We start from the raw sequence: 25,081 nt of genomic DNA, 5'->3' as shown, positions 1-25,081 counted from the left end.
TTTTGTTAATGGGACGGCAGTGATGTCATTTTATTCCTGGCATGGTTTGCGATCACACACATTGAGGTTTGACAAGACAGCCTCCTATGTTTCTGTGATGCTAAAGGTTCACTGTTGCTGAAGCAGATAGCCATAGGCCTGAGAACACCTAGACTACGGCACAAAAAAAGAGTTTTAAATGTCGGAAAATAGCAGGGAAATCACATTATGGCTGGAAAAAAGGTGCCTCGAGGAGGTTAGTGTCCACTATTTCTCAAGTTTGGTCACTTATTTCTAAGACTAAGGACTGGCGGCGCATTTCCAAAGTAGCTTTCAATAGTGGCGTCCAAGCCAGTTGTATTTCAAGAAGTAGTGTTATGATGAGCGAAAAGTCACATTTAAAATATATTACAAAAGAGGGATATGATATGAAAATAAAGACAAACATAATGACAAAGTGTTAGAGAGTAAGAGCTGGCTTGTGCTCAGGCAGTTAGTAGGGCAGGTGCTGAAACCAGAAAGCATCTGTCACAAAAATGTTTCATGTTATTATTCATATTTTTGTTGTTCTACATACCCTTGGTTGAAAATGACATTTTTAAAATGAATTTAAGTCGGAACAAAAGAAAACAAATGCTCAGGCAAAAAGGGCATTTTTCTCATGCAGGGAAAAAGGGCATGAGCACCACTTGAGGTGTGTATCTGTGCACATGCCTGGTTAAGAGGTACGTGGTTTAGGGCCACAGCCTTCTAAATACAAGCTTGGAAGTTTATTTTGAATCAGTTAAAACAGAAGGATAAATATGTGCCAATGAATTTCCATCTGAAATCTAATAATTAGTAATTTAGTAGTGGTAATATCAAATAATAATACAGTAATAACTCTCAAGAGCCATAAAAATGTATTCACAAAACTTAAAATATTAACTAATAAACTTAATTAAAATATGAAACGGATGGTGCAATATAAGAATTTAATGGCTGATAACTGCAGGACTGTATGACATCACTACACAACGTGACTGAACACAAAACAGACACACATTCCTACATTCATATTTTAGAATGATACGTATATAGGTGTGTAATGATGCAATTGTTTGAGGAGAAAAAGACACAAAAACAAGCATATTTTTCACCCTTGTTTTGGTTCATGCGAACAGCGTTTCACTCTCATGCTGACACGAAACAGAGACAAACCTTTGGACTGCAGGTGTTCATGATGAACTTGGTACTTTTACTCTCAGTCATACTAGTTTTCCTTGCTCAGTACCTTGGCTTGCGTCACTTCAGACACACAAGCTCCGCCCCTGGTACGCACAATCTTTGTCACCCAAACAGCGCCTTGAATGACACAAGCTCATAATGTATGTAATAAAGAGATTAAAAAAAATTACTGTTATTAAATAAAAATATTTTGCAAAAATTCTTCATGCATTTAATGTAATGGGATTTTTGTTGAGGTACATTTTAAATAGTATATAGTTTGAAAGCAACAGTGAGAATAACAGTTGTGAGCAGTTCAATATTAAGTGACATTAAAACATGGCTATTCTGTGATGTGTTAGAGGAGCTTCAGAAGATTGAGGTTACTTTATCCACTGCTCCCAAACAAGAGCTTGGAGCAGCATGAGTGAACGGACGGAACATATCATTAAAATGTGCTTTCCTATCGTCGCTGAAAACCTTTGAGCGACTATTACATCTCGCAAGTCGATAGGAAGCCGACGACAATCTCTCGCTGCTAATGACGGATTTCCACCTCGCAGGCTCTGACTCACAGTTTCTCTCTCCCCCTTGTTGTCGTCATTATTTTTCGCAGGATCATCAGACCATCCTGCGAGCCTGGGCGGTCAAGGACTTTGCTCCAAATTGCCCGCTGTACGTCCAGATTCTCAAACCAGAAAACAAGTTCCACGTCAAATTTGCAGGTGGGAAATTTGGATGTGAAAAGGGTGCGGGTTGTTTTGGTTCGCTTGTTTATCTGGGTTTAAATTTACTCCCAACAGGACGCGGACCGAACAAACCCTGAAATATATACGTGGGAATCAGTTCTTCGGTGGCTGTGGTGGAAAATTCGTTGTTGCTAGGTTTCATTTGACGACTGAGCGTGTTTCGATTCCAAAAAGTTGCATTTCTGTTTATTTTGGTGCTGAGCTATATCAGCATGCAGAAGCTGAAGCAGCGCCGGGCAGATTGTCTGGGCTTGGCTCGGAGCCCTCTGAGGGTCTCTGTGACTTTCTTCATTGCCTTTTATAGAGCTTCTTCGGCTTCCACAGAAGCCGCCACTCAAACACCAGCGAGAAAGAGGAGGGCGGATTTGCACTCTCTCTCACATCTTCTTACCTGCAGCAGAGGAGAAATGCCAGACTCAATTCGAGCTACCTGCTGTCCAGCTGTCTTTATTAATGATTCACGTATGACTCGGCTATCTTGGCAGAGAAAATCCCTTTCTGTCGATGAGTTTTCCTGTTTGCTTAAGAGCAGACAGACCTGCCTTTCTCACCCCCTCACTGCGCTGTCATCTTTTACAAGCTCCGTTATTATTACTAAGAACAGGGAACGCTCGGTGGAGAAGTCATTGAATGTTCATCTGCGTTTTGTGAAGCTGCTGCTCCCACTGCTGCTTTAAATATGACTTCACTGCTATATCTTTTATGGATAGTATATTTAATGTCATGTTGCCTTTTACTCCTTTACTACTTAAATAACTATTTTATTAAATAATAAATCAACAAAACATTCAATATATATTTCAAATATGATTCTTAATTTCTTATCATCTTAGTTGTTACATTTTTATAGATATTAATTCTAGATGTAAGTGGTTATAATATCACTTTAATAGTGATTTAGTGATGCTGTATCTATACATTTGTGTATCACCTTTATAATATGTTGCTGTCTGATTTTCCTTTCCTGTGAAGCAAGTCTCAGCCCAAGTCAAACTTCATATTGATCTGGCGGTGAGAGACTGTTGACTGTGTTGTCAGCAGTAATGGCTGTTGTTTTTCTATCAAAATCTTTCCATCTTTCTCAGTTAATTTCGTGGTCCGAATTCAGCAGGTGAATATATTGCCGCCGCTGCAGGAGTGATTATGGTTCACCGGTCTATATAGAAATCTGACGTTGAAGCAGTCGAGGGTTGAATGATTTTTTTTCTTTTCCCAATAAGTCCTCGCCTCTCAGACCCAGCGAGGCTTCATTCCCCTGCAATTATGGAGCGGCACGAATAAGCAGAAGCAAGTCAATAGATGCACTTTCTATTAGAAAAATGACTTTTTTTATTCGTGTATATTTACGGAGCTGGATAAATCTTGTTGACGTTCTGCAGTTATATCTTATGTAGCCATGTGTGATGCAATAGTTTAACACCAAAAGGTGGACTCTGCAGAACAACTGTTTTTTTCTCTAACTATGAACATTTGCCACTAACATTAACATTTTAAAGCAGGGCCCGTCGGATGCAGTTCCGTGGCCCACCACTTGGTGTCCAAATATAGTATAAGTTAATGCCCCAACATGACAGTCCCTTTATTAAAAGTTAGACTGCATCAGAATATCCCTCAAAACAGAAGTAGCCACTGATAAATTTAGAATTTTTATTATCATTAAGTTGGTGGAAGGACTCATAGCTTCAAGACTTTGCCTCTGGTGGGAATGAAAACAATCATCCAGATTATTGTATATTACCGTTTGTCTTTATAGCCTTAAGTAAGATTCCGATTCAATCCGCGACCCCATAGACGAAGATAAAAAAAAAAAATCTGTGGTGAGCCAAGAACCCGCCCAATTTCCGATCTAAAAGCTCATCCTGCTGATAAAACGAAGACGATTGACGCAACTGGAAAACACAGCACTCAAGAGGGAGGTGGACGGGATGATCTTGGGTGTCATTTTAGCGTAAAAATCTTACAACAGAATACAACTGCAACTCGTGGAATGAAAGTCAACGTCGCATAAGCCGACCAAACAACTGTAGGAAGGGACTGGGTGGAGATGGCGGCAGATGGCAGTGAGATTCTACATTGCGTTTGTAATAATTGAACACGCCAAGTATTAAGGATAGTGATTCCTGACAGATTTCGGAGGTAATTCTCTTGTAAAGTTCCCTTGTAACGCGCACTTAACGCACACTATTTTATGGGATAAGCGTGAAAGAGCTAAGGGACTCCAGAAGCATCCAACTGTGACCATAATAATCGCCGTTCCTGTATGGTGGGAGTTCCCGTTTTCCCAGACTGGAATGACCTTGTTTCAACGTCAGGGTTGTAGCTTAGCGTGAGAGCGAAACACAAGGCTTGGTTATGCCTACTTGTAAGCGTAATGGGCTGGTTGATCGAATGTTTGTTTTCCCTAGTAAGCCAGAAGAGACTTCACACCAGGATGCCTTGGAAACGATAAGTGACAAGTCAATTGAACTCTACGGAAACCCTCCGTAGCGGGACCCTTCTCAGACAAATTCCACACAAGCACTGACCAATTTATTTGATATTTTCACAGGAATTCTAATCTGCTGGTTGGCAGCTAACTAAAACACGAGCTTTTAAATGCAGCCACTTGCTTTAACACGCCAACACATTACCTTCACAGTCAGTATAGATCTTTTAACACCTGAAATTTTCTCACTTGTGCCGACGTGTGAGCTCTATTAATGAGCAGAAAAATGCAATTTAGTAGCCTCGCTGCATGAATAGTAAAGTAAATACCTCGCTCTATCTGGAGCTGCGGAGCGGAAAATCAACAAAAGGCGCTGAGATTGTTGATGAACAATAGACACCCTCCCTGCAGGACTCGTAGAAAACCTCAGCCTGATAGCGACTCGCTCGTATCAAATGAGTGATTTAATTATCTCAACTGTTGGATGAAGTGTAGTTACAGTAGTGGAGAGGGTGCAAATCAGCACATTTCCACATGTGGTGTCGCACCAACAATACCAGACGATAAAGCAACGGCACAGATACAGGAGAGTGAGGTAACTGCTTTCACTGTGATACAAGGACGGAAGGAGCTGGTGACAGGTACGAGACTTTCAGGAAAATGCGTGAGGCGTTGGACGCAGAGAGGCAGAGAAAAGTTAGCAAGATATGTTTCTGAAAACCAGTATGATGTCGCTGGCACATTTGGTCCATAAACAGGATGGACGGTGTAATTGTTTTGTTTCGACTTGCTCCGCCGCAGGCTTTATTTATTTATTAAAACCTCCCTTTATGTCTCAACTAGCCTTCTGTTTCTCTGCCCCCCGGCTCATTAAATTTGACGCTTCACATCAGACCTGGATGTTTGTCGCCAATTAGTTCCCTGCGCGTTTGGCGCTCATGGCTGCCTTGTTGGTAAACAGACCCATCTTATTATAGCCGCGCACTCATCACCGCGGATAGCACCATCAGGAGGGACGTGAGTGGTCGTCGGTGGGAATGCGGCTGACGTCCGTCGCCATTATTTCTTTATTTGGAAAGAGACGCTCGGCAGGAAAACAAGATCGCCGTCGCTTTGCGTTGGTTCAGTTTGCTTGTCCGGCAGTTAATGCGGTGCTAAATGATCAGTGATGTGAGTGAGTCGGTTCAATCGATGTGACGCTGAGTCACTGGTGTGTTACAAGATCTTCACACTGCAAACTAGTGATACCTATACAGCAGTCCTTCTCAAATAGTGGGGGGGCCCCATTGAGGGGGGCGTGGAGCAATGCCGGGGAAGGGCGTGCATGTGACCTCGGAACATACTTTTTTGCCGCACTAGTATAAAGTGTGATTGCACATCCACTGGTGATTTTTTTTTCTGGCAAATAGATGCAAGTACAGTGGTACCCCAGTTTTTGAACGTCCCGGACTTCAAACAAATCGGAGTTTGTGCAAAAATTTCGAGATCTTTTTGCTTCTGATTTTGAACGAACTTTCTCCGCACTGGACCGTGGTAGAGTGTCACAGGTGCTCGCTCTCCACACCTCCGAGGCTGGAGCGCTGACTCCAGGGTTTGATGTCCTGTTGTGGGCTGGAGCTGGGACAGGGATGAGGCGAGTCTGGGACAGAGCGTGACTTGGTTTATGACTTTGTCACAGCCAAACTGCACAGAAGCGCACATTCAGAGCTGGACACGCACCGGGCACCTCTTCACTTCTGGAGAGACGTCACTCACTCGGCAACCCCTCCCACATGCAGCGGCCACACACATAGAGGAACAGCGCACCTGCAGCAGACACTCTACATTCACTCCTACAAAAGACTATTTTAAGGCTTGGAACGCATTATTTCTTTTTCCATTCATTGTAATGGGAAAAATCCATTCAGATTTCGAACAAATCGCTTCTTGAACGGCCGTCTGGAACGGATTGTGGTTGAGAACCGAGGTACCACTTTATTTTCTATTACAGACAAAAACAATGTTAATAAAATTATCCTTTATTGTAAGTTGATCTATATGACTTTCTTTTTTCTTTTCTTTAATTTTAACAAGAATACAATGTTATGCATTATATTTATCATTTCATATACAAATGATACTGTTTACAGAGGCAGTGGAGAGTTGGGTGGGCGCAACAGAAAAGAATTGAGAAGCGCTGCTTTACAGGGCCTCTGCATTAACTTGCAGAATATTCCATTCAACAAGCTAAAATCTCCGCCGTGATGTAACGTGAGGCTGCAAATATCCAAGATGCAAACGTAGGCTTTGCCCCCAGACTCTCAAGAGGAGTGGTGGAATTTGTAGACTTCTCCAGACTCTGGACTTCTTTAGTAAGCGTACCACAGGATGTTCGGAATGAGGCAACCTGGGTTGTTATACTTGGGTCTGCGGTGATAAAATAAGGTGTCAAATCATGGGGAAGAAAGTAATTTGATCAAAGATACAATGTTGCGGTTAATGCGCCACAAATTGATGCCGAAGTTTAGATTTTTCAAAGTGACCATCGGATGAGTCGACACTGCACAAAGCACACAGCTGGATACAACCCATCCTCACTCTCATACCATATTTGACTAACGTTGGGAAAGTGAACTTTTGAATCCTATACTTATGCCAAAGGCAGCCTTCAGCGTTGCATGCTATTTAATGGAATAAAATAATGTTTTCCACTTTCCAGGCAGGGTGTGTGGCTTGCCCGTCGCGGGGAGAGGGAATATGGGGGGGTGTTTGGAATTAGTCTTCACTAAGTTACGTTGCCGTCAGACTGAAACACATGGCCTTTTGAGGGGCTTTAAATAGCAATGGACAGATTGTTACCTGTACAACGAAAGGAGCACGACACATGGCTCACTTAACCCCAACCTCCATCTTTCTTTTACCTGTCGCACTGGCCACGATGTCAGGATATACTGCGGAAGGCGGTGCTACAATTGAAAACCTAATGTGTCAACACGTAAAGTCCACTTTCCCAACGTCAATATACTACGCCATCGGAGGGAGGATGGGATGCTGGATAACACTGCCACATCCTGGACAACTCAAACATTGTCCACTACATGCATCAGTTCATTCACATACATCGGTCATTTACATTAACTTCACACGTAAACCACATGAGTGACCCATAGTTTGTAAGGTGTGGACGTCCTCAAGTCAAACTAACTCTTGATTTCGACCACAGAACAAACCCAAACTAAAGACACTGACAAGCCACAGGAAAGACTTGGACACGACTCATGGTCCTTGTTTTAACCTTCTGTTGTTCCCACGCCTGGAAAACCTCTAAAGCAGAGTGATCAGGTGACATCCTTCCCACATCCATTAACTGCCTTAATAGACCCTTTCAGCCTGAAAAGACGGAAACTCTATATTTAGTCTGCAGTAGACGTATTAAACGCCTCAGCCTATGAGAAGACAACTGCCAGCTGAGGGAACCGTTTTTGTCACTGACTTGAAAACGTGTAGCATTTTGGATCCAATAGCAACAATTATGGCTACTGACTGGCTGTTATGATGCTAATCCTTATGGCTGTATGAGCTGGAATAGATTTATTGTTATATGTGAAATAAGGTGGTTAGTAGCCAAACGCTGATGCGAGGTGACCACCAGTCCAATAGCAAGACCCTATTGCGACGGGCGAGGGAGGTGGTGAGGACGGGGACATTTGATTGCCATATATGCACTCTGTTATTATCGCAGTTTTGTCCAACGCAAGAGGGAGGCACATGATGTAGGGAGCCGAAAATACCTCACTTTCAATCACAGTGGGACCTGGATGGCATTTTTGATTGACTAGTACGAGTGAAATTCAGGCGCATGATTCATACCCGGTGAGTGACGAACAAATCGCACGGCCTTATGAACTGGACTGAAGTTTCTGAGAAGCTTCAGTTGGGTTGTTTTTCGCTACACAGTGACCAGGGTTTGCACTACTCTGAATGGACTTGTGTTATAAAATTGAATTTCTTATCCAAATACCTTCAAGACAATTAAAGAGCTCTAGTTTAAATAAGGTGATATAAAAACTTGAATATAGCCACCATCGTGATTTATTGTGCTATTGTCAAACTGATGCTAAATAAACAATATTTTGTTGTTTAAATGTATGTATGGGTCCATCATTTGATTCAGTCATATACCAAATTCATTTCAATTGAAAAATGTGGCTTCTTGTCCTTGTGAACTGGACTGAAGTTTCCGAGAAGATTTTTTTTTTCTACGGGTCATGACATCACAAAATGTCCGCCCGCTTGTACTGCTAGAACATTCATTCAAAAGACCCTGAAATGAATGATAATACTGGGGGCCAAGGTTCTCCCGAGGATTTTTTTCCTCAGAGTAGCGGGTCCCTCCGTCCTGGGCAACACCATCCAACTGCAGCCACAAATGCTCATCCCGATTTCTTCCCAATCCTGGTTTCAACATTGAGGTTACAGCGAAGGGGTGAAATCACAGCGTCAGGGGAACAAATCCTAGTCTAGCAAAAGCACCTGGGAGAACCCTGGGAGTTTGAAGCAATAGTTTCTCAAAGGTCTAATTTCCTAAAAGACACTGCAAGGCTGTGCCTCAATTCTGCTCCCCGTATGGCAGCCTAAATCATGTATCATGACTTTTTATTAAGAGCTTTTGAAGTCGGAATTTTCAAAAGGCTATGGCTTTCCCTTCCTCTTAACCAGAGACAAGGAAGAACCCTCTATTTACCTGGCCGACTGGTGCAGTGGTGTAAAGATATGTGTACCTTTCTGGGCCGCCTGAATCTCTTGTAATGCGTGAAGCCAAGCTGGTGTGTAATAACATCTCGGAGTTTGCCGAGTCGGATCAAATCTAATATTACTCTGGAGTTTAGAATAGTACACTCTCTCTCTCTCTGTGTGTGTAGTGATTGCATGTGGATAAAATGCTTGGATTGAGAATAGTGCTCAAGTGGAGTGCCATTGTGCGGCTCTCATGCTGGCAACCTCCTCCTTCAGTTTTTATTTTTGCTGCAGTGGATCGGAACAACAGGCAAATAACATTTTTTGGAGAGATAAGTTCACTCCATTTTCTGTTTTAGACGACTGTTGTCACCTGTTTTTTGTCGAATGGCGGTGCTAACTTTGAATTACAAAAGGTCAACCTTGACATCAGTGGCTCTCCCAGTGGTGCACTGAAGTTCAAATAATACGCAGCAGACGTTTGTCATTTCTTTTGAATATATTTTCTGTCTTCACACTCTATGCCTTCTGTACTTGCATTGATCATCTAGATGCGAAATCTGTGCTCATATTTTCCGCGTCTTACCAGCCGCTGTGTGTTTGCACATGTTGCTCTGAATGTTGATGGATTCTCGCACGATGCTAAATTGCTCGGAAGATTGTTTTCTGAACCCGCTGGAGTTGATGGTGGTTGGTGTTGACGCGCCGCCTCAATCCTCCTTTCTCTCTTTGTACCGGTGTTGATACTTCAGGCTTGAGTGACCATGTTCCTCACTCTCACCTTTGTCTGCAGATCATGTTGTGTGTGAAGAAGAGTTTAAGTACGCCATGTTGGCTTTAAACTGCGTGTGTCCCGGTACCTCCACCCTCATCACCCTATTGATTCACTCGTCCAGGGGACAGTAAGTTCATGATCATTCTGACACTTGAATAGTCTTTTCATTGGTTGTTTACACTGTTTTTTGACAGTTGTTACAAGAGACTGGGGGAAGATGCATTCACTGTCACTTATTTTTCTAAGGACTGCAAACCAAGAGGCCTTCAAGCAACGAGCAGGAGCTTTTCAAGCTCTAAACAGGTGAGACTGACAGTCTTGTAAACAACATGTCTGAAGTCGAAGAATGTGTGAGAGATGATGGATGTGAGGCCAATTGCTGTATTCAACGGGAAAAAGATTAAAGCTGTGATTTCTGGGCCTTTTCTCGGGCAAAAATAGAAAAATAATTTTGCCATGACAAAAAAAAATTATTGTATGAAATCACCAAAAAACATGTTGCAGCTAGGATGAGAACAACAACAACAAACATGGAGGAATCCCTGAACAAAAGCAAACAAAAGCATCTGTTTGTTTTTGTTCAGGGGTGTTTTTCGCTACACAATGGTCAGGGTTTCCACTACTCTGAATGGAATTGAAATTCTTATAAAAATATTTTCAATACATTGAAGAGCTTTAGTTTCAATAAGGTGATATAAAAACTTGAATATAGCCACCATCGTGATTTATTGTGCTATTGTCAAACTGATGCAAAATAGTTTGTTGTTTAAATGTATGTATGGCTCCATCATTTGATTCAGTAATATACCAAATTCATTCCAAATTGTTGTGGCAAATATATATTTATTTATGAAATATGGAATTTTAGCCATGGAATTTTGGCTCCAAACGGACGCTTCAACTTCTCTTACCAAGTCCATGAGTCCAGAATATATCACAATGGCGGAAAACAAGTTTTCAGTTTTCACAGCTTAAATCTAAATCTGTGCGGGATAAAGTTGAGATCTCTCATGACTATATCTGGCCCTGTGCTCTGCGACATCGCATAATTCTAACAGGCTTATTCGTCACAAACACCTCCATTCACACTGCCCACTCATCCTGTTAGCCTCCAACTCTAAAGACTTTAACCCCAGTGGTCCACTTATCTGTGTGAGCGTCTATATCCGAGCGGCATTGTCCGGACCCGCTGGACGTCCTTGCCTTGGCTCCTTCTGCTGATTGAACTATTGATCGACAGCTGTGATGAAAACCTAAGGAGCTAATTCCACAATCTGAAGTGGCCCTGAAGCTTTGTGTTTGTGACATGAAACCTCCCCGACTTGATCAATGAATTTTGCTGTCATCTTGCTGTCTCTCTCGAAGGGAGGGGGGTGTCTGCTCTGCCGACCAGTGGCATCGAACCTACCGCCGCTGCTCAGCCAATGAGGTGCATCACATCCGCCTGGAGGAAAGTAAATTTTTCGGGGAATACCAGGGAAAGAGCTTCACCTTTGCCTCTTTTCATGCTCACAAAAAGTAAGTGGCGCTAACACACCTGCTGGCGGAGAAAGCTTTGATTTCTGCGTGTTACCCTTGAACAATAGGTATGGGGTTTGCCTCATCGGAGTCCGCAGACTGGACACCACCAACATCCTCCTCAACCCGGGTCCCTGTCACATCATGGGAGCCTCGGACACCTGCTTCTACATTAACATCTCCAAAGAGGAGAACTCGGCTTTCGTCAGAGGCCAGAAGGAGCCGGCTTGGGGGGGCGCTGGAGGGAACGGGAGAGGGGTTCACCAAACCATCTACCACGGGCTCACGCGACTGCCGGTGCACAGCATCATCGCCAGCATGGGTAAGCTAGCGCCCACACAAAGGCTAACATTTAGCCACTGACCTTCTGCCCAAGACTGCGGAAGCCAGCCGCCGATAGCCGAACAATCGCAGCTTGTAGTTCGTAGATGACACGAGGAAGTCTGAGGCTTCATGTTATTCACTGATGTTCTGGACCGGGGCGGTGGAAGGGAGGTCACAGACCTGAATACAAGTCAATATGAGACAAGAGGAACCAAGACAAGTGTTAGCCTTAGCCGATGTGAAACACAGTCAGTGTGGCAGCAACTGTATTTGTGAGCGGCAGCATTAGCTTTAGCAGGCAATATCCTTGTTCCACCGCTTATCTCACTGGATAAAAGGAGAGGCAGGTTGCTTCAAGAGAGAAAAAAAAAGTAGTTAGGAATGAGAAAGAGAGGCACTTTGCCTTGAAAATAATTAAAGGAATAAATTAAAGCCATAAGACAGAAGAAGATCTTTGTCTTGGCTCTAACAATGGAGATCAGAACAGTCGTCTCACAACAAAAAGGATGCAACTCGATGCCAAAACTAAATGGTTCCCTGATGGTAACTGAAGTATTGTAGTAGAAGGGAAATAATACACATACATGTGCTTTAAATTAGCGCTGACTTTAGATTAATATTTTAAATCTGGTTGCATCACACTGAAGCTGAGTTAACATATCGCAAATTTTTCCTTTTTTCCTTGAGTACATTCGGTACAGCAGATAAAGTGTGATCCATTTGCGATTAATCACAAGTTCACTGTTGTGCGATTAAATGAGATTACATTTTTTCACTTTAAGTATATCGAAGTAGACAAGCACTCAGAAAGCGCAGGCCTCCACCAAACTCAGCCAGTATTATTGCCCTACATGTATTGTATCTCGAGGATCAGGTGCTTTGAAATATCAATGACAGTCGAATTCAAATGTGCTGACAGTTGTGTTACAAGTGAAAGAAGGGAAAAAAATGGAACCAAACTCCGGCTCTGTGAATCCAGATGGTTACTGGGAACACTGAGATGTAATCGTCCGTTCCTGAAAATATAATTTCAATCCGTTCATCTGTTTCCTTTTAGTTGTTTTACGAACCAACAGACAGACGAATGCAGATGGTCACATGAGGAGATTTGGAACGGAACGCTGTCTTGTGTGTTCCAGGCACGGTGGCGATTGACCTGCAAGACTCAAGTGACAGCAGCCCAGAGGGTCCAGAACCCGGGAGCGGCGGCCTGGGCAGCGGCAGAGGAAGCCGGAGCAGCTCCAGAACTGAGATGGCCGGCGCCAACACCCTGGCTCTGCCAGTCATGAGCGACGCTGAAGAGAGGCGGCACAGCATCGCTCCTGTTCTGGAGTTGGTCGATGGGGTGAATAACCCCACTTTTGACCTGCTGGGGGACCAGTCGGAGGACGAGGGCGGGGAGGAGAGCAAGGAGGACAAGGACGAGACCGCCCACTGGTGGGGGCGCCATTGCGAGTAAGTATGGCAGAAGCTGTTTTAGATCCTAATAGTCCCGGATTTAATAGAGGGTTCTGCTGCAGGTGGGTGAAGGGATACCCCTTAAACTCCCCGTACATCGGTAGCTCTCCAGCTCTGTGCCACCTTCTCCAAGAGAAAATGCCTTTTTGCTGCCTGCGCATGGACAAGGTGCGTATCACCTTCAGAATGATAAGAAGCAACAGTGATGCCCCACTAACTTGTTTTGCCAGCAGTTCTAGCCGTACATTTACTAGTTGGGAGCAAAATGACTCAAAGCCATTCATGAAACCAGCGTGGCAGAAAAAAGCCTCAATGCCGCAATGAATAAGCAGTTTGGGGTGTGACACGCCATTTAGTTCTGGGAGAAAAGCTGTAGATGACTTTATTCAACACCCAGCATCAGATTTATCAAACCTGAGAGCAGTTTTACAGGCAGACATTGCATTTTTATGCCGCGACTTCTGAATGTATGTGGGTACTGTGAGTATTTTATCCTTGTTCCCATTGACACGGATAGTTATTCAACATGGCGTAAACACAGCACTTGGATTCAACACTTGGTCTAAGTTTATCAATTTCACTACTCTCAGTTTTCAGCCAAAATAGAGGCTATTACATATAATATGATACATATAATAAGAATATATCATAATATAGGATGAGCCATTTTAGAGACATTCACACGGCAATAAACCCCACTGAATATCAGCCTTTTAACTGCGACCCTGTGTCATGCTTTTTGTAACACTGCAGCCAAACATGGTGCTAAAGGTCACCTCAGAATGTCTGTAGTACTGTTATCAAGTACTTAAGCTTGTGTGTCCAGGCATAACTCCGGATTTCTATTTGAGTAATATGATTTTATTGAATCTTTTTCATCACAAAATTAATGAAAATAAAAATAATAATAATATCATATAAAATAATATGTACACATATAAATATTAATAAATATGTTTGGTGTTGATTCGATGTAGATCTTTCCAGACAAGAAGAGATTGGCCATGTTATAAAAAAAAGTCTAGGATACATATAGACCAGTGACAGGACAGAAAACAGGAGCATAAGTCATATCGACTGCATGCTGCTAAAGAAATGGAAAAACTGTAGTCATTTTTCATTTAAAAAGAAAATTTAAAAATATAAAATCTTTGGAACAAACTAGAAGTTCTGTATTCATTTTGATCTCTGACTTTGTTTTGACCCCTCTCACTGGACTTGGTCTTGACTTCAACACTTAGACTTTGACTTAGACTTAGACTTTCTTTATTGTCGTTGCACAAAACATATTACTATATGATGGCAACGAAATTTCGGTCCGAGGCCTCCAGTTTCCAAAAACAAAACGAAATGTCCAAAAATAAATAGATTGATAAATAATAATAAAATAATAACAGATAAGTGCCAACACGACTGCATCAATTGCATTTTTCCGGCGCTTCACCTGAATGACAAAATGTTGCATGAAGATAACTTTCATTTCCAGTCTCTCTGTAAACATAATCTGGTGTCAATAGGGCAAGTCCACTCAAACATGCCAACAAGGACCTTGAATGATCCCCAGAACTCTGCTGTTCCATCCGCCAGGCTTGTCATCACATCCCCTTCGAGGACGCCCGCTCATACGGCTTCAAAAACAAGCTGATCATCGTGTCGGCGGAGAGCGCGGGAAACGGCCTCTACAACTTCATCGTGCCTCTGCGAGCCTACTACCGGCCCCGGAAGGAGCTCAACCCCATCGTCCTGCTGCTGGAGAGCATGTGAGGCGAACGTCCGAGTGGCTCTTTGTGCTGAGGTGGCAGTGAATGTAAACACAGCAGCGAGCCTTAAATGGCTACACGTTTGGACTCCACAAAACCGCCGCCATTATGCTGACGGCTGCACCACAAATCTGGGTCGCCCAAGTTGGCAAACGGGATTCCATCTGGTGTTAGTGCTCGGACAAGAAAAGTCAGCTATTTAAGGTCACAGTAAACATGATTTGTGAAGGCTGAACGCTCACCGGACAATGTGCAGCACAATCCCGTGTCGTGTTTTGTGGCCGGTACACAAAGCAGTCAGCCGAATGAAAGAGGAATCCAATAAAAAAAAAGTCCATAAAACGCTGAGTCACTCCAGAGTAGTGTCGTTATTTTCAGCTTTCTCTGCAGGCAGGTTCAGCCGGGTCGTATTTCTTGGGTTGAGTGAGCGTCTCTGTCTGTGTGAGGACGTCACCGCTTCATCATTAATCCAATACGAATCTGACTTTGGCTTTTCTTCTCCCCGCTCAGACCTGAAGCCGACTTCCTGGAGGCCATCTGCTGGTTCCCGATGGTGTTCTACACCGTGGGCTCCATCGACAAGTAAGCCGGGCCAGCCCCTCCTGGAAGACTGATGGCGTGGACTTAGCATTTCCTTAATCTAAATTGATCTTGTTCCCCTGGTGTTTACTTGTCGCCATCTGTGAGTCCTCATTACGCTCCTCTCTTCATCGATAGCTTAGACAGTCTTCTGCGCTGTGGCGTGACCTTCGCCGACACCATGGTGGTGGTGGACAAGGAGAGCTCCATGATAGCAGAGGAGGACTACATGGCTGATGCGAAGACTATAGTCAACGTTCAGACTCTCTTCAGGTGTGTCCAGACACCTATCAATGTCACGGTGACCTGACGGACAAGTTTAATTCATTTCTCTGCCACCAGACTGTTTCCGGCTCTGAGTATCATCACAGAGCTGACGCATCCCGCCAACATGCGCTTCATGCAGTTTAAAGTCAAGGACCACTACTCTCAGGCATTGTCCAAACTGGAGAAGGTAAAGGCTTCATGCTGTCCACATTCACTTCTTCTCTGTATCTGTGACATTAGGTTTTTAGGTTAGGTTTTTGACATTACTAAAATGGGAAGCAGGGCAGAGATTTTATTTTTTTTAATTCTTCAATATAGTATTTTTAATTATATATATATATATATATATATATATATATATATATATATATATATATATATATATATATATATATATATATATATATATATATATATACACACATATAATTTATTGGGTCTTTTTTTGGCTTGTCCGAGTTTTTGTTAGCCGCTACGGGTCCCATGACCAGAAGTAATAGAAATGAATTGGGCATATTGGACAACAAGTCCAACAACAACAATAATAATAGAGATTAATAAGAATTATCTCCGCCCCCGTAAATGGCTATTGTAATTGTAATGGCTTTTTTATTTTTTTCAAGATGAATCATATAATGTGTGGTGTGCGAAGGTTCAAAAACAGAAAGTATTCATGACATTTATGTTTACTATAAAAGCAAAATTTCCCCACTTGGGAAGATTAAAGGCAATGTGCAATTCAGCATCCAATAATTCAGAATAAAAATTATATGACAAAATACCTTCCACAATTTTATTTATTTAACAGTTTTATTTTGCCAACAAATGATATCACTATGCATAAATAAATAATAATCCCAACACATTAATCGTGGCGTTTCCAGACCCTCCATGACGTAGATAATGTGCGATCTAGTTTCACATCTTTATGAATTTATGACTCAAATGTACTTCATACTCTCTGAAACAACTGGGTTTTGTAAAATACAGTGATGTATCAGAGGGTTGATGCTGCCAGTCGCATTTGCTTCTGTTGGTTTCGTGGAACCAGTAAAGACATTTTAAAAAATAGTAAAATTAAATCCCAAAAGCCAGTGAATAACCCACATTATTAAACCGCAAAAAATACCAGAAACACATCATAGAATAAATTTTAAAAAGTTAGATTTTCTCTGAAAATAAAACACATATTCTGAAAACAAGTGTACCAAACTATCTGCCATGAGACACTGAAAACAGGACTGTGCTGGGGGTGACTTAGGCTCAACACAATTCATTTTATTGAAAATGTCTGGGCTTGTCAGATCTGACCTTCCACATGCACAGGCACACCTCAGTATTGATTCCAGTAGATTAGAGAACTGGTCAGCATTTTTCCACGAACAGATGGAGTAAATAGCCTCGTGTGTTGTTGCCAGTTTTACATTTAAAAAATGGTCTTCCTCATGTTCCTGTTCTCTGCTTTACAAGCGCTCATCACCATTACGCTCTTTGGCTTTGACCTACTCAGCAGCCGCCCACACATGCGCCTCATTCCCTCGCGTCCATACATCCTCTGTCCAGACATATGTAAAGGCCTCACTGAGGCTCAGTCTCCATTCAATAACCTGACCTTCTCCTCCAGGAACTGGCAGTGCATTGTCACATTGCATTCATTAGAAATTTGGATTGAAAAGGCACGAATGAATGAGTGAGTCCAACACCATTCAAAAATCACCAGCTTCCTCTCATGTTGTGGTTGTGAAGGCAGATCACTTGAGCGTGGAAATAAGTGGCATTTACTTGAAACGCAGAGTTGGAATGACAGTCCGAGGCAAAGCGGAAGCTTCAAGTAACTGTGGTGTGAAGTCGTGGATTTGACAGGTGAAGTGTGTGACGAGAAAAATAATTTGAAATATACTGTTCTAAAAAACACTCACAGTGAAACAGAGAAAACTAAATTTGCCAAACAAAACCCAAGTCTGCTAAACACAACATTAGCCCTCACAGGTGCCCTCAAACTCTGAGCATGTTAAAGCTGATAAATGAGTGAAAGCTCCACAGCTTGGAGAAACACACAAAGAATCTATCCACGATCAATGTACTCAAGTATTCTAGCAGCCAGCTCTGTTTATATTAGTGAATGCAAGACAGTACTCACCAGATGAGTGGGTTTTAAACACCTAAAAAAGGCTCCTGAAGGTTCAGTGTGACAGCTGTTGTTGAGGCTTGAGTGAATCAGGTGTGTCTCCTCAAACGCAGCTTCCTTCCTGTTTATTTTCTCCACTGTTCTTTGAATAAAATAATAATAATATTTGTTTGTTATCATATTATATATTTGTTAAAGTTACAAAACCCAGTTGTTTCTGACATTGTAACATTGACTTTTCTTTCAAAGGAAGTGAGTTGTTGTGGGTTTTAAGCCAGACTTGAGTCTTGTGTTTTCAGGCTTCATTTCTATTTTCCTTGGCTCCTGATCTCAGCAGGGCGGCTAATGATTTTCCCTCATGGGCGTTGATACAGTTAATGAGTGACTGTGTGAATTATCCCCAGCTTGATATCACCACTTAAATTGATTTTCAGTTGGGAATGACATTATTACCGCTAATTTGATTTCTCGGATTTGCGTCCGATGCTGGCGAGGAAGTGACGGCTTGAAGAAAACAACACATCCGAGGGGGTGGTTCTTGGACTCGTGTGATCAGAAGGATTTCTGTGTGCGTCTGTGTGTGCATGCGTGTTGTCTACAGAAGGAGCGGGAGAAGGGATCCAACCTGGTGTTTATGTTCCGCCTGCCCTTTGCAGCAGGGAAGGTGTTTAGTGTCAGCATGCTGGACACGCTGCTCTACCAGGTGAAGCAAGACACGCTGAGGCTGAACAGCAAAAAACACCCCGAGTCCCTAAACAAATGTTTCCCTCCCTCTTCATGTCTGCTCCTGTCAGTCATTTGTCAAGGACTACATGATCTCCATCGCCAGGCTCCTGCTGGGTCTGGACTCCATGCCGGGCTCGGGGTTTCTGTGTGCGGTGAGTAGGAGACGCACAGGTCCGCGCGGGCAAACTTGACTGAAGTGACTGCTGCTGGCCTCAGATGAAGATCACCGAGGACGACCTGTGGATCAGGACCTACGGAAGGCTCTATCAGAAACTCTGCTCCTCCACGGGGGACATACCGATCGGCATCTACAGGACAGAAGCACACAAGCTTCCTGTTTCAGAGGTCAGTGACTGATCGCAGACAGATTTTTTTTTTAGATAAATGAGTGAAAAAAATACATATTAAAATGATATAAATAAAAGATTGAGCCTGTGCTAACTGGGAGTTTCACCAGGTATAAGCTGTTGTTTTTTATTATCGTTGCTTAGCAACAGGTTCATAACAAAAAAAAAAAGGTTAGGGTCAGATATCGAATCAATTTGCTTTTCAACGCCAAGTAGAATCAAATCTATTCATCACTGCCCTGCTAGTGACCCCTAGTGGCCACAGTTGCGTTGGATGAAATGAGAGGTGAAAGTAAATGCTTTCACTCGCTCTGCCTCACACGACTCCACAGTGGAGGATGCTGCTATTTACTTTTGTGTCATCTTGTTTGTGATGTGATAAAGCTGAGAAAAGTGGTTTGGTCGCCAGAGGAATATCATGGTTTGGGTGTGGTCAGTCCCAGGTCTCCATCACCGTCGAGGACTATGAGGACACCAGGGAGTCCAGAGAGCCGCTGCTGTCCCGGAGCGGAGCTCACCGCAACTCCACCTCCTCCGAGCCCATCTCCACCTCCTCCCACTGCTCGGACCATCCGCTGCTCAGGAGGAAGAGCATGCAGTGGGCTCGGCGCCTGAGTCGGAAGGGCGGTCGCAGCTCCAGCGGGGCCAAGGGGGCGGCGGGAAGTGCGGCGGAGAGAATCAGCCAGCAGAGACTGACCCTGTTCAGACGCTCCGAGAGGCAGGAGCTCAACGCCCTGGTGCGCACCAGGATGAAACACTTAGGACTCTCGCCCACTGGATTCAGTGAGTCTGAAGTCATCGCTGTTCTAAGACTAACACATTTCAATGACATGGAGAGTTCACGAAAGGTCAAGATCTTTAACATGATTCAATAGGCTTATAACCTCAGTCAGTTCAGTGGCCACAAGCACAATAATAATAAACACAAATACGTTTTATTTCGTCCAAGATTTAAGTTTAATATTGTGTGAGAAAATGAACCCATTTATATGGGCCAAGACGCTTCAACTGGAACTCTGAGTTTAGTAAGTTCTAGAAGTCTGAATATGAAAGATAACACTGCGCCTTTTTTTAGAAAGTTAGAGGAGGAAAAATATGTGAAACAATAGGTGCAATAATCTCAATAATATAGTTATATATTGTAGCTTAATGCGGATATAATATTCCAAATGTTTGGTCATTTATCAAGTTTACAACGGTGAAAACAACATTAGCTGCTAAATGTTTGTCGCTTAAATAAAGTGTATAAAAAGACGGAAAATGCGAAATGATTTGTTGTTTAAGTTTTTCACAAAGAGAAAAAGACGTGAGCCGTGAGAGTTTTTGCCATTTGAATGAAGTTTATTGCTGAGAGAGAAAGGATGTGCGAAATATTTTTTGCTGTTTAGGTAAAGCTTATAACAGTGAGAGGACAAAATGGGAGCCTCTAAATGTTTTGACGTTTAAATAAAAATTAGTATGTGGAAAGAGAAATGTGAGCCACTAAATGTTGACGTTTAAATAAAATTCATAATAGACCTGGAAAAAAAAAAGCCTGAAGCCGCTTAATCTTTCTCTTGAAGAGAGCAAAATGGGAGCTGCTAAATATTTTTTGTCATTTAAATAAAGTTCAGAGTGAGTGGGAAAAGTGAGCAGCTAAATGTTTCTGTTGTTTAAATAAAGTTCATAACGGAGAGAGAAAAAAGGGCAGGTGCTTTATGTCTTGGCAGTCTAAATAAAGCCTTAGCTTCTAAATGTCTTTAGTGTTTCAATAAGGTTCACAATGGAAAGAGAAAGCCAAATATTTTTGCCATTTAAATAAAAGGTTTATAACAGAGAAAAGCGAGTGAACCACCAAATGTTTTTGTTGCGTAAATAAAGTTTAGAATGAGGGGGTGGGGGGGGCATTAAATATTTTTGGTCATTCAAATAAAGTTTGCGCTAGAGAGGAAAAAATGTGGCTCCATATGTTATATTGTTTAAATAAAGGTGGGACAAAGATAAACCCAAGCTTCCTCCATTGACTGACAGAGGAAGGTGTGATCTCAGCACCGGCTCCTATGAATGGGTGATACACTCCTTAAAAACAGACAGATTCAATGACTCAGCTAATGCATCAACATGTCTGCTTCCCGCCGCCGACTGTCGCACAGCGTGCTGTATTTCCTGAGTCTATTTTATTTCCTGTCTCTCTCTACTTCCTACATCAGACGGGATGACGGATCAAGGGAACAGACTGTCTTACATCCTTATCAACCCGTCTCCAGACACCCGCCTGGAGCTGCACGACGTGGTGTGAGTAGGCGGTGGGTGGCGCTGTCACTGTATGGCGGGTTTATCACCTGCGTCTCTTCACCGTGGCAGGTACCTGATCAGACCGGACCCCCTCTCCCTGGTACCCAACCAAGGCAGCAGTCGGAAGTGCAGCGGCGGGCTCTCGGAGAGCCACAGGTTCGACACCCAGGACAGCACCCATCTGTGAGCACGACTGTTCAGAACTCTCCACACAGAGGAATGAAGCGTACGAGGATGGTATTTTCTCAGTGGACTTCAAGGTGCATGGACCTTTTCTATCATGATGGGAATGTTTGATTTATGCACCTTCCTATTTTCTGGCGACACAGAAGTGCATTTACTGAAACGAAATATTTGTATTTATCTCTGTTGATGTGCATGTTCTGTGTTGCATCGTGTGTGTGTGTGTGTGAATGGATCGGGGCGCACGACACTGCCAATTCGTTCCGGTCGGCTCGCTTCACGTGAGTTCACGAATGTATTTTTGGTGTCCTCTTCTGTCGTAGGTGTGTTTTGTCACACTGAATGTTGTTGAAATGTCGCCGCTGCAGCACAGGCTTCACCTAGTTCCTTTGTTTGGCCCCGTCATTTTGACCCCTCTGTTTACACTCACCAGCAATGGAGGAATCCAAAGAGCAGTGCCCTCAAGGAAGGACAGCGAAGGACATTTAGCACCCATGCTGTGTGTTTACAATCGCTGTCTTCGGCTGCGTGTGTCCTTCGTTCCTCACGTTCCTCGATTGCTTTCATCTGTCGCTCAACAGCGGAAGTCGAGATTCCAAACCCTGGTCTGTAGTGAAGAGATGGACACGACAATGAGCGTTGAAGGTAGGATGGGAGGAAACCAGAGTCAGCTTTCTGAGTCGTCAAAAGATTGAGTCGAACATTTAGCCGCTCACATGCCAGGCCAAGCCAGGAGGGCATATTTTCAGCCTCACACATGTCCACATATATCTTATTTTAAAGGAAAAACTTCTCTCATTCCTGCCTTTAGTGCCTCCATCACATCTGTTTTGTCGCCCTCAGTGTTTTGCCTGTTGCACCAAGCCAGGAGGGCACAGCTCAATATGTCAATATATAGTATAGTAAAGTTGCATACATTTACCTCCAGTGCTGCACAGATGCCCCGCCCCAAACCTTTCTGCCAGTACAGTGAAAATTTAGTACTAATGCTGGTTTATTTTTTAAAAATTGACGGGGTCATTCTATGAAACCAGTACCGTTGACTCACTTCCAAAAAATTGAAATGATACTTAAGTAGGTGTTAAAAAAAACAAAACATACTTTTCAGTTTACTCACCACCCGTGACGTCGTAACGCATTCTGGCTACGACGAAAGCTGATGACATCACACTAGTAGGTCTCACACAGGCAAGTTCCTGCATGTTTTGATATATACGAACTGCCTTTATTTAGTTAGAGTCTGAACCTTATCACCCCATAACACAGGTAACAGGGAAGTACTTCAAATTAAGGGTTAAAGTTAAGGGTTTTCAGCTGCAGAGTGAAGTGAAGGACATGGTACGCTTGATGTAATATTTGGGGGAATGTAGCATGTCATTTCTAATATCATTTTTTATGGCATATTAATTGCAGGGCGGTCAAAAGTTTACATTTTTTAATCGAACATTTGATTTGTGATTAATCGCGAGTTAAATTTGCGATTAATCGCGCAATTAAACTAGATTAAAATGACTATTGACAGCTGCATCTGCATCCTTTTTTTAATACAAAGTGGAAATGGCACTGGTTTTATGGAATGACCCATAGTTTTATGAAAAATAAGTGAATACATGATAAAAGAAAATGTGAATTTTAAAGGGAGCTTCAAATAATTTGCTTTAATATCAGAAATACATGAATCATTATTTACAGTTATTTTCGCTTCCTGTCTCTGGAATGAAACTAGGAATATATTCTACTAAGTTTGATATGTATTTTTGAACATGTAACGTTCAGTGTTATTAGCAGTGAATCCGAATTAGACGTCAGTATTATGAGTCGATGAAGAGCTGCATCGGCACACGGCTGGAATCCTCACGCTCGAAAGAGAGCGTTCGCGAGTCCGAGTTTCATAAAAAGCAGCGAGCTCCTTCACTCCGGAACAAGTCCGGCTGTCGACATGTTGCCTTTCACATGCTGTTTACGAATCACCTGATGACTGGCGCAAACGGAAACGTGCGCCGTCTATTTTATCCCAGAAATCCTTCCGTTAAGTTTGCGACGCGCTAGTGCTGTAGCTTCAGTGCCGTTCTGACAGATGAACATATGTACATAATAAAGTCAGTCCATAAAACTGCTCCTTCTCTGTCGTTGATCGTTTCACTCGCAGTGGGAATTGAACATACAGAAGTCAGCGAGGATGGCGGTGGTTGCCATGGAAACATGGAGGCGCAGCACCATCGAGAAAAAGCCCAGCGTGTTGAGATAATTATATAAATGAAATACGGAAGATGTGACTAAGTTAATTCCGAATGAGATGAGCTGTAATATGAGAGGAGAATGAAGCTGTAATTATCGGCCTAAAAATACGACGGCAGGCCGATAATGAGATGATGGCAGGATGTCTGGCCAACAGCAGCCACTGCAGGCATGAGCGGGTCATTACCCCGGATTAGGTGCAACAGTGAAGAGCCGGTCTCATTCTGCTGAGAAGGTTCATGGATGTGGGAAATGAGAGCATGAAGAGGACAGGTGTGGACAGAGGGGGAGATCTGTTCTTGAAAAGAAAAAAACATAAAGAAAGTGATGGCGCCCCCAACAGTAAAAACTGTTCACCTGTTGAAGCAGTTTTGAAAATTTTATGGCGATACTTTCATTTACACTTAACTTACATCATCTTTGGAGTTTAAATAAAATATATTTTTTTATTTTATGATATTTAGACATGGGTTTATTATATGTATTTATTCATAATTTTTCTTTTTTTTCCAATCTTCTCAACAGTTTGCATCAAGTGTATTTTTTTCCTTTTTTTCTTTAGTAAATTTGATGAATATGACTTGCACCTGGTTTTGCTTTGTTTATGTGTAAGTAGATTAAATATGGTTATTGATCTCAAATGATGTCAAGAGGAATGAATCAACTCTACTGAATGGGCCCCTGTTCTGAGAAAGTTGGGCCCCGAGATCAAAAAGGTTCAGAACCCCTGACTTAATCGACAAAGAAAAGTGCTTCGGTTATTCATTTTTATGATGGGTTTTAGCTTATATGTGAAAGTGAACAACATGAATGACAGGAATATTTTTAAAAGGCAGAAAGTAAAATAAAAATAAACACTCAAAATTCAGGTTAAAATGACAATTAAAATTGAAGGAAATGCTTGAAAAAACGCATAGAAAAAGTGGTATTTTGAAATGGGCTGTTCAGAGGTTTAATTGAAATAACTGGAATGTGGATTCTGGACTACAAAAGGAGCAGAGCCTGGAGACGGTGGTGCAGGGTGGAAGCCCTGGGTCACGGTATAAAAGCGCCAGTCTGCTGAGCCAAGTCAGGCCGAGATAAAGGAGCGCCATCCTCCCAAGTGGTTTTCTTTAAATTCCCCTCTTCAGGGCGTCTGTGCATCCGGAGAAGCTTCCAAATGTCATCGCAGCCATCTCTCCATCCCTCAAGGCGGCAGCTCTTATCTGAAGAACACTTCACAGCGCGCACCGCCTCACACCTTCCCAGGAATACCAACAACTTTAGCTCTTCTTACCACCGTTCCAATGTCCAGGCGCCGCACACAGGACTGACCTTTGAGTCATCAGAGTCTGCTCATTGATGGACCGGTCCTGGGGGCGGGGGGGGGGGATTCCCCTGGAGTCCTGCCATGCTGGTGATTAAAGCAAAAGACGGCTGACTCGTGTCA

The 25,081-nt window shown here is 42.8% G+C and overlaps 1 protein-coding gene and 1 long non-coding RNA gene across 4 annotated transcripts in view; one reads left to right on the top strand and one right to left on the bottom strand.

The window, feature by feature from the left end:
• Positions 1-15,485, bottom strand: part of LOC128751671 (uncharacterized) — a 37,806-nt gene extending 22,321 nt beyond the window's left edge. Inside the window, exons 1-2 of the long non-coding RNA XR_008413271.1 lie at positions 15,153-15,485; positions 11,733-11,872 (exon numbers count right to left, since the gene is read on the bottom strand). This is a non-coding gene — a long non-coding RNA (uncharacterized LOC128751671). The remainder of the gene's footprint in view (positions 1-11,732; positions 11,873-15,152) is intronic.
• LOC128751670 (potassium channel subfamily T member 2) overlaps positions 1-24,128 on the top strand; it is a 60,483-nt gene extending 36,355 nt beyond the window's left edge. The window contains exons 14-30 of one of the 3 annotated variants that reach the window (XM_053852877.1): positions 1,802-1,910; positions 9,869-9,977; positions 10,097-10,153; positions 11,216-11,368; positions 11,437-11,690; positions 12,832-13,147; positions 13,213-13,318; positions 14,738-14,910; positions 15,421-15,492; positions 15,628-15,762; positions 15,832-15,943; positions 18,489-18,587; positions 18,679-18,762; positions 18,827-18,955; positions 19,395-19,740; positions 21,147-21,231; positions 21,301-24,128. In XM_053852877.1, coding sequence (XP_053708852.1) covers positions 1,802-1,910; positions 9,869-9,977; positions 10,097-10,153; positions 11,216-11,368; positions 11,437-11,690; positions 12,832-13,147; positions 13,213-13,318; positions 14,738-14,910; positions 15,421-15,492; positions 15,628-15,762; positions 15,832-15,943; positions 18,489-18,587; positions 18,679-18,762; positions 18,827-18,955; positions 19,395-19,740; positions 21,147-21,231; positions 21,301-21,418 — 2,457 coding nt within the window. In that variant the 3' untranslated portion in view covers positions 21,419-24,128. Of the gene's footprint in view, positions 1-1,801; positions 1,911-9,868; positions 9,978-10,096; positions 10,154-11,215; positions 11,369-11,436; positions 11,691-12,831; positions 13,148-13,212; positions 13,319-14,737; positions 14,911-15,420; positions 15,493-15,627; positions 15,763-15,831; positions 15,944-18,485; positions 18,588-18,678; positions 18,763-18,826; positions 18,956-19,394; positions 19,741-21,146; positions 21,232-21,300 lie in introns of all 3 variants that reach the window. The other 2 variants (XM_053852876.1, XM_053852878.1) reach the window with 2 other exon arrangements.
• The last annotated feature ends 953 nt before the right edge of the window (positions 24,129-25,081 follow it).

The sequence above is a fragment of the Synchiropus splendidus genome, chromosome 19 (genome assembly GCF_027744825.2).
Source record: "Synchiropus splendidus isolate RoL2022-P1 chromosome 19, RoL_Sspl_1.0, whole genome shotgun sequence".
NCBI lineage: Eukaryota > Metazoa > Chordata > Actinopteri > Syngnathiformes > Callionymidae > Synchiropus > Synchiropus splendidus.
The sequence above is the reverse complement of the archived record's forward strand: the minus strand, read 5'-3'. Positions and strand labels throughout refer to the sequence as shown.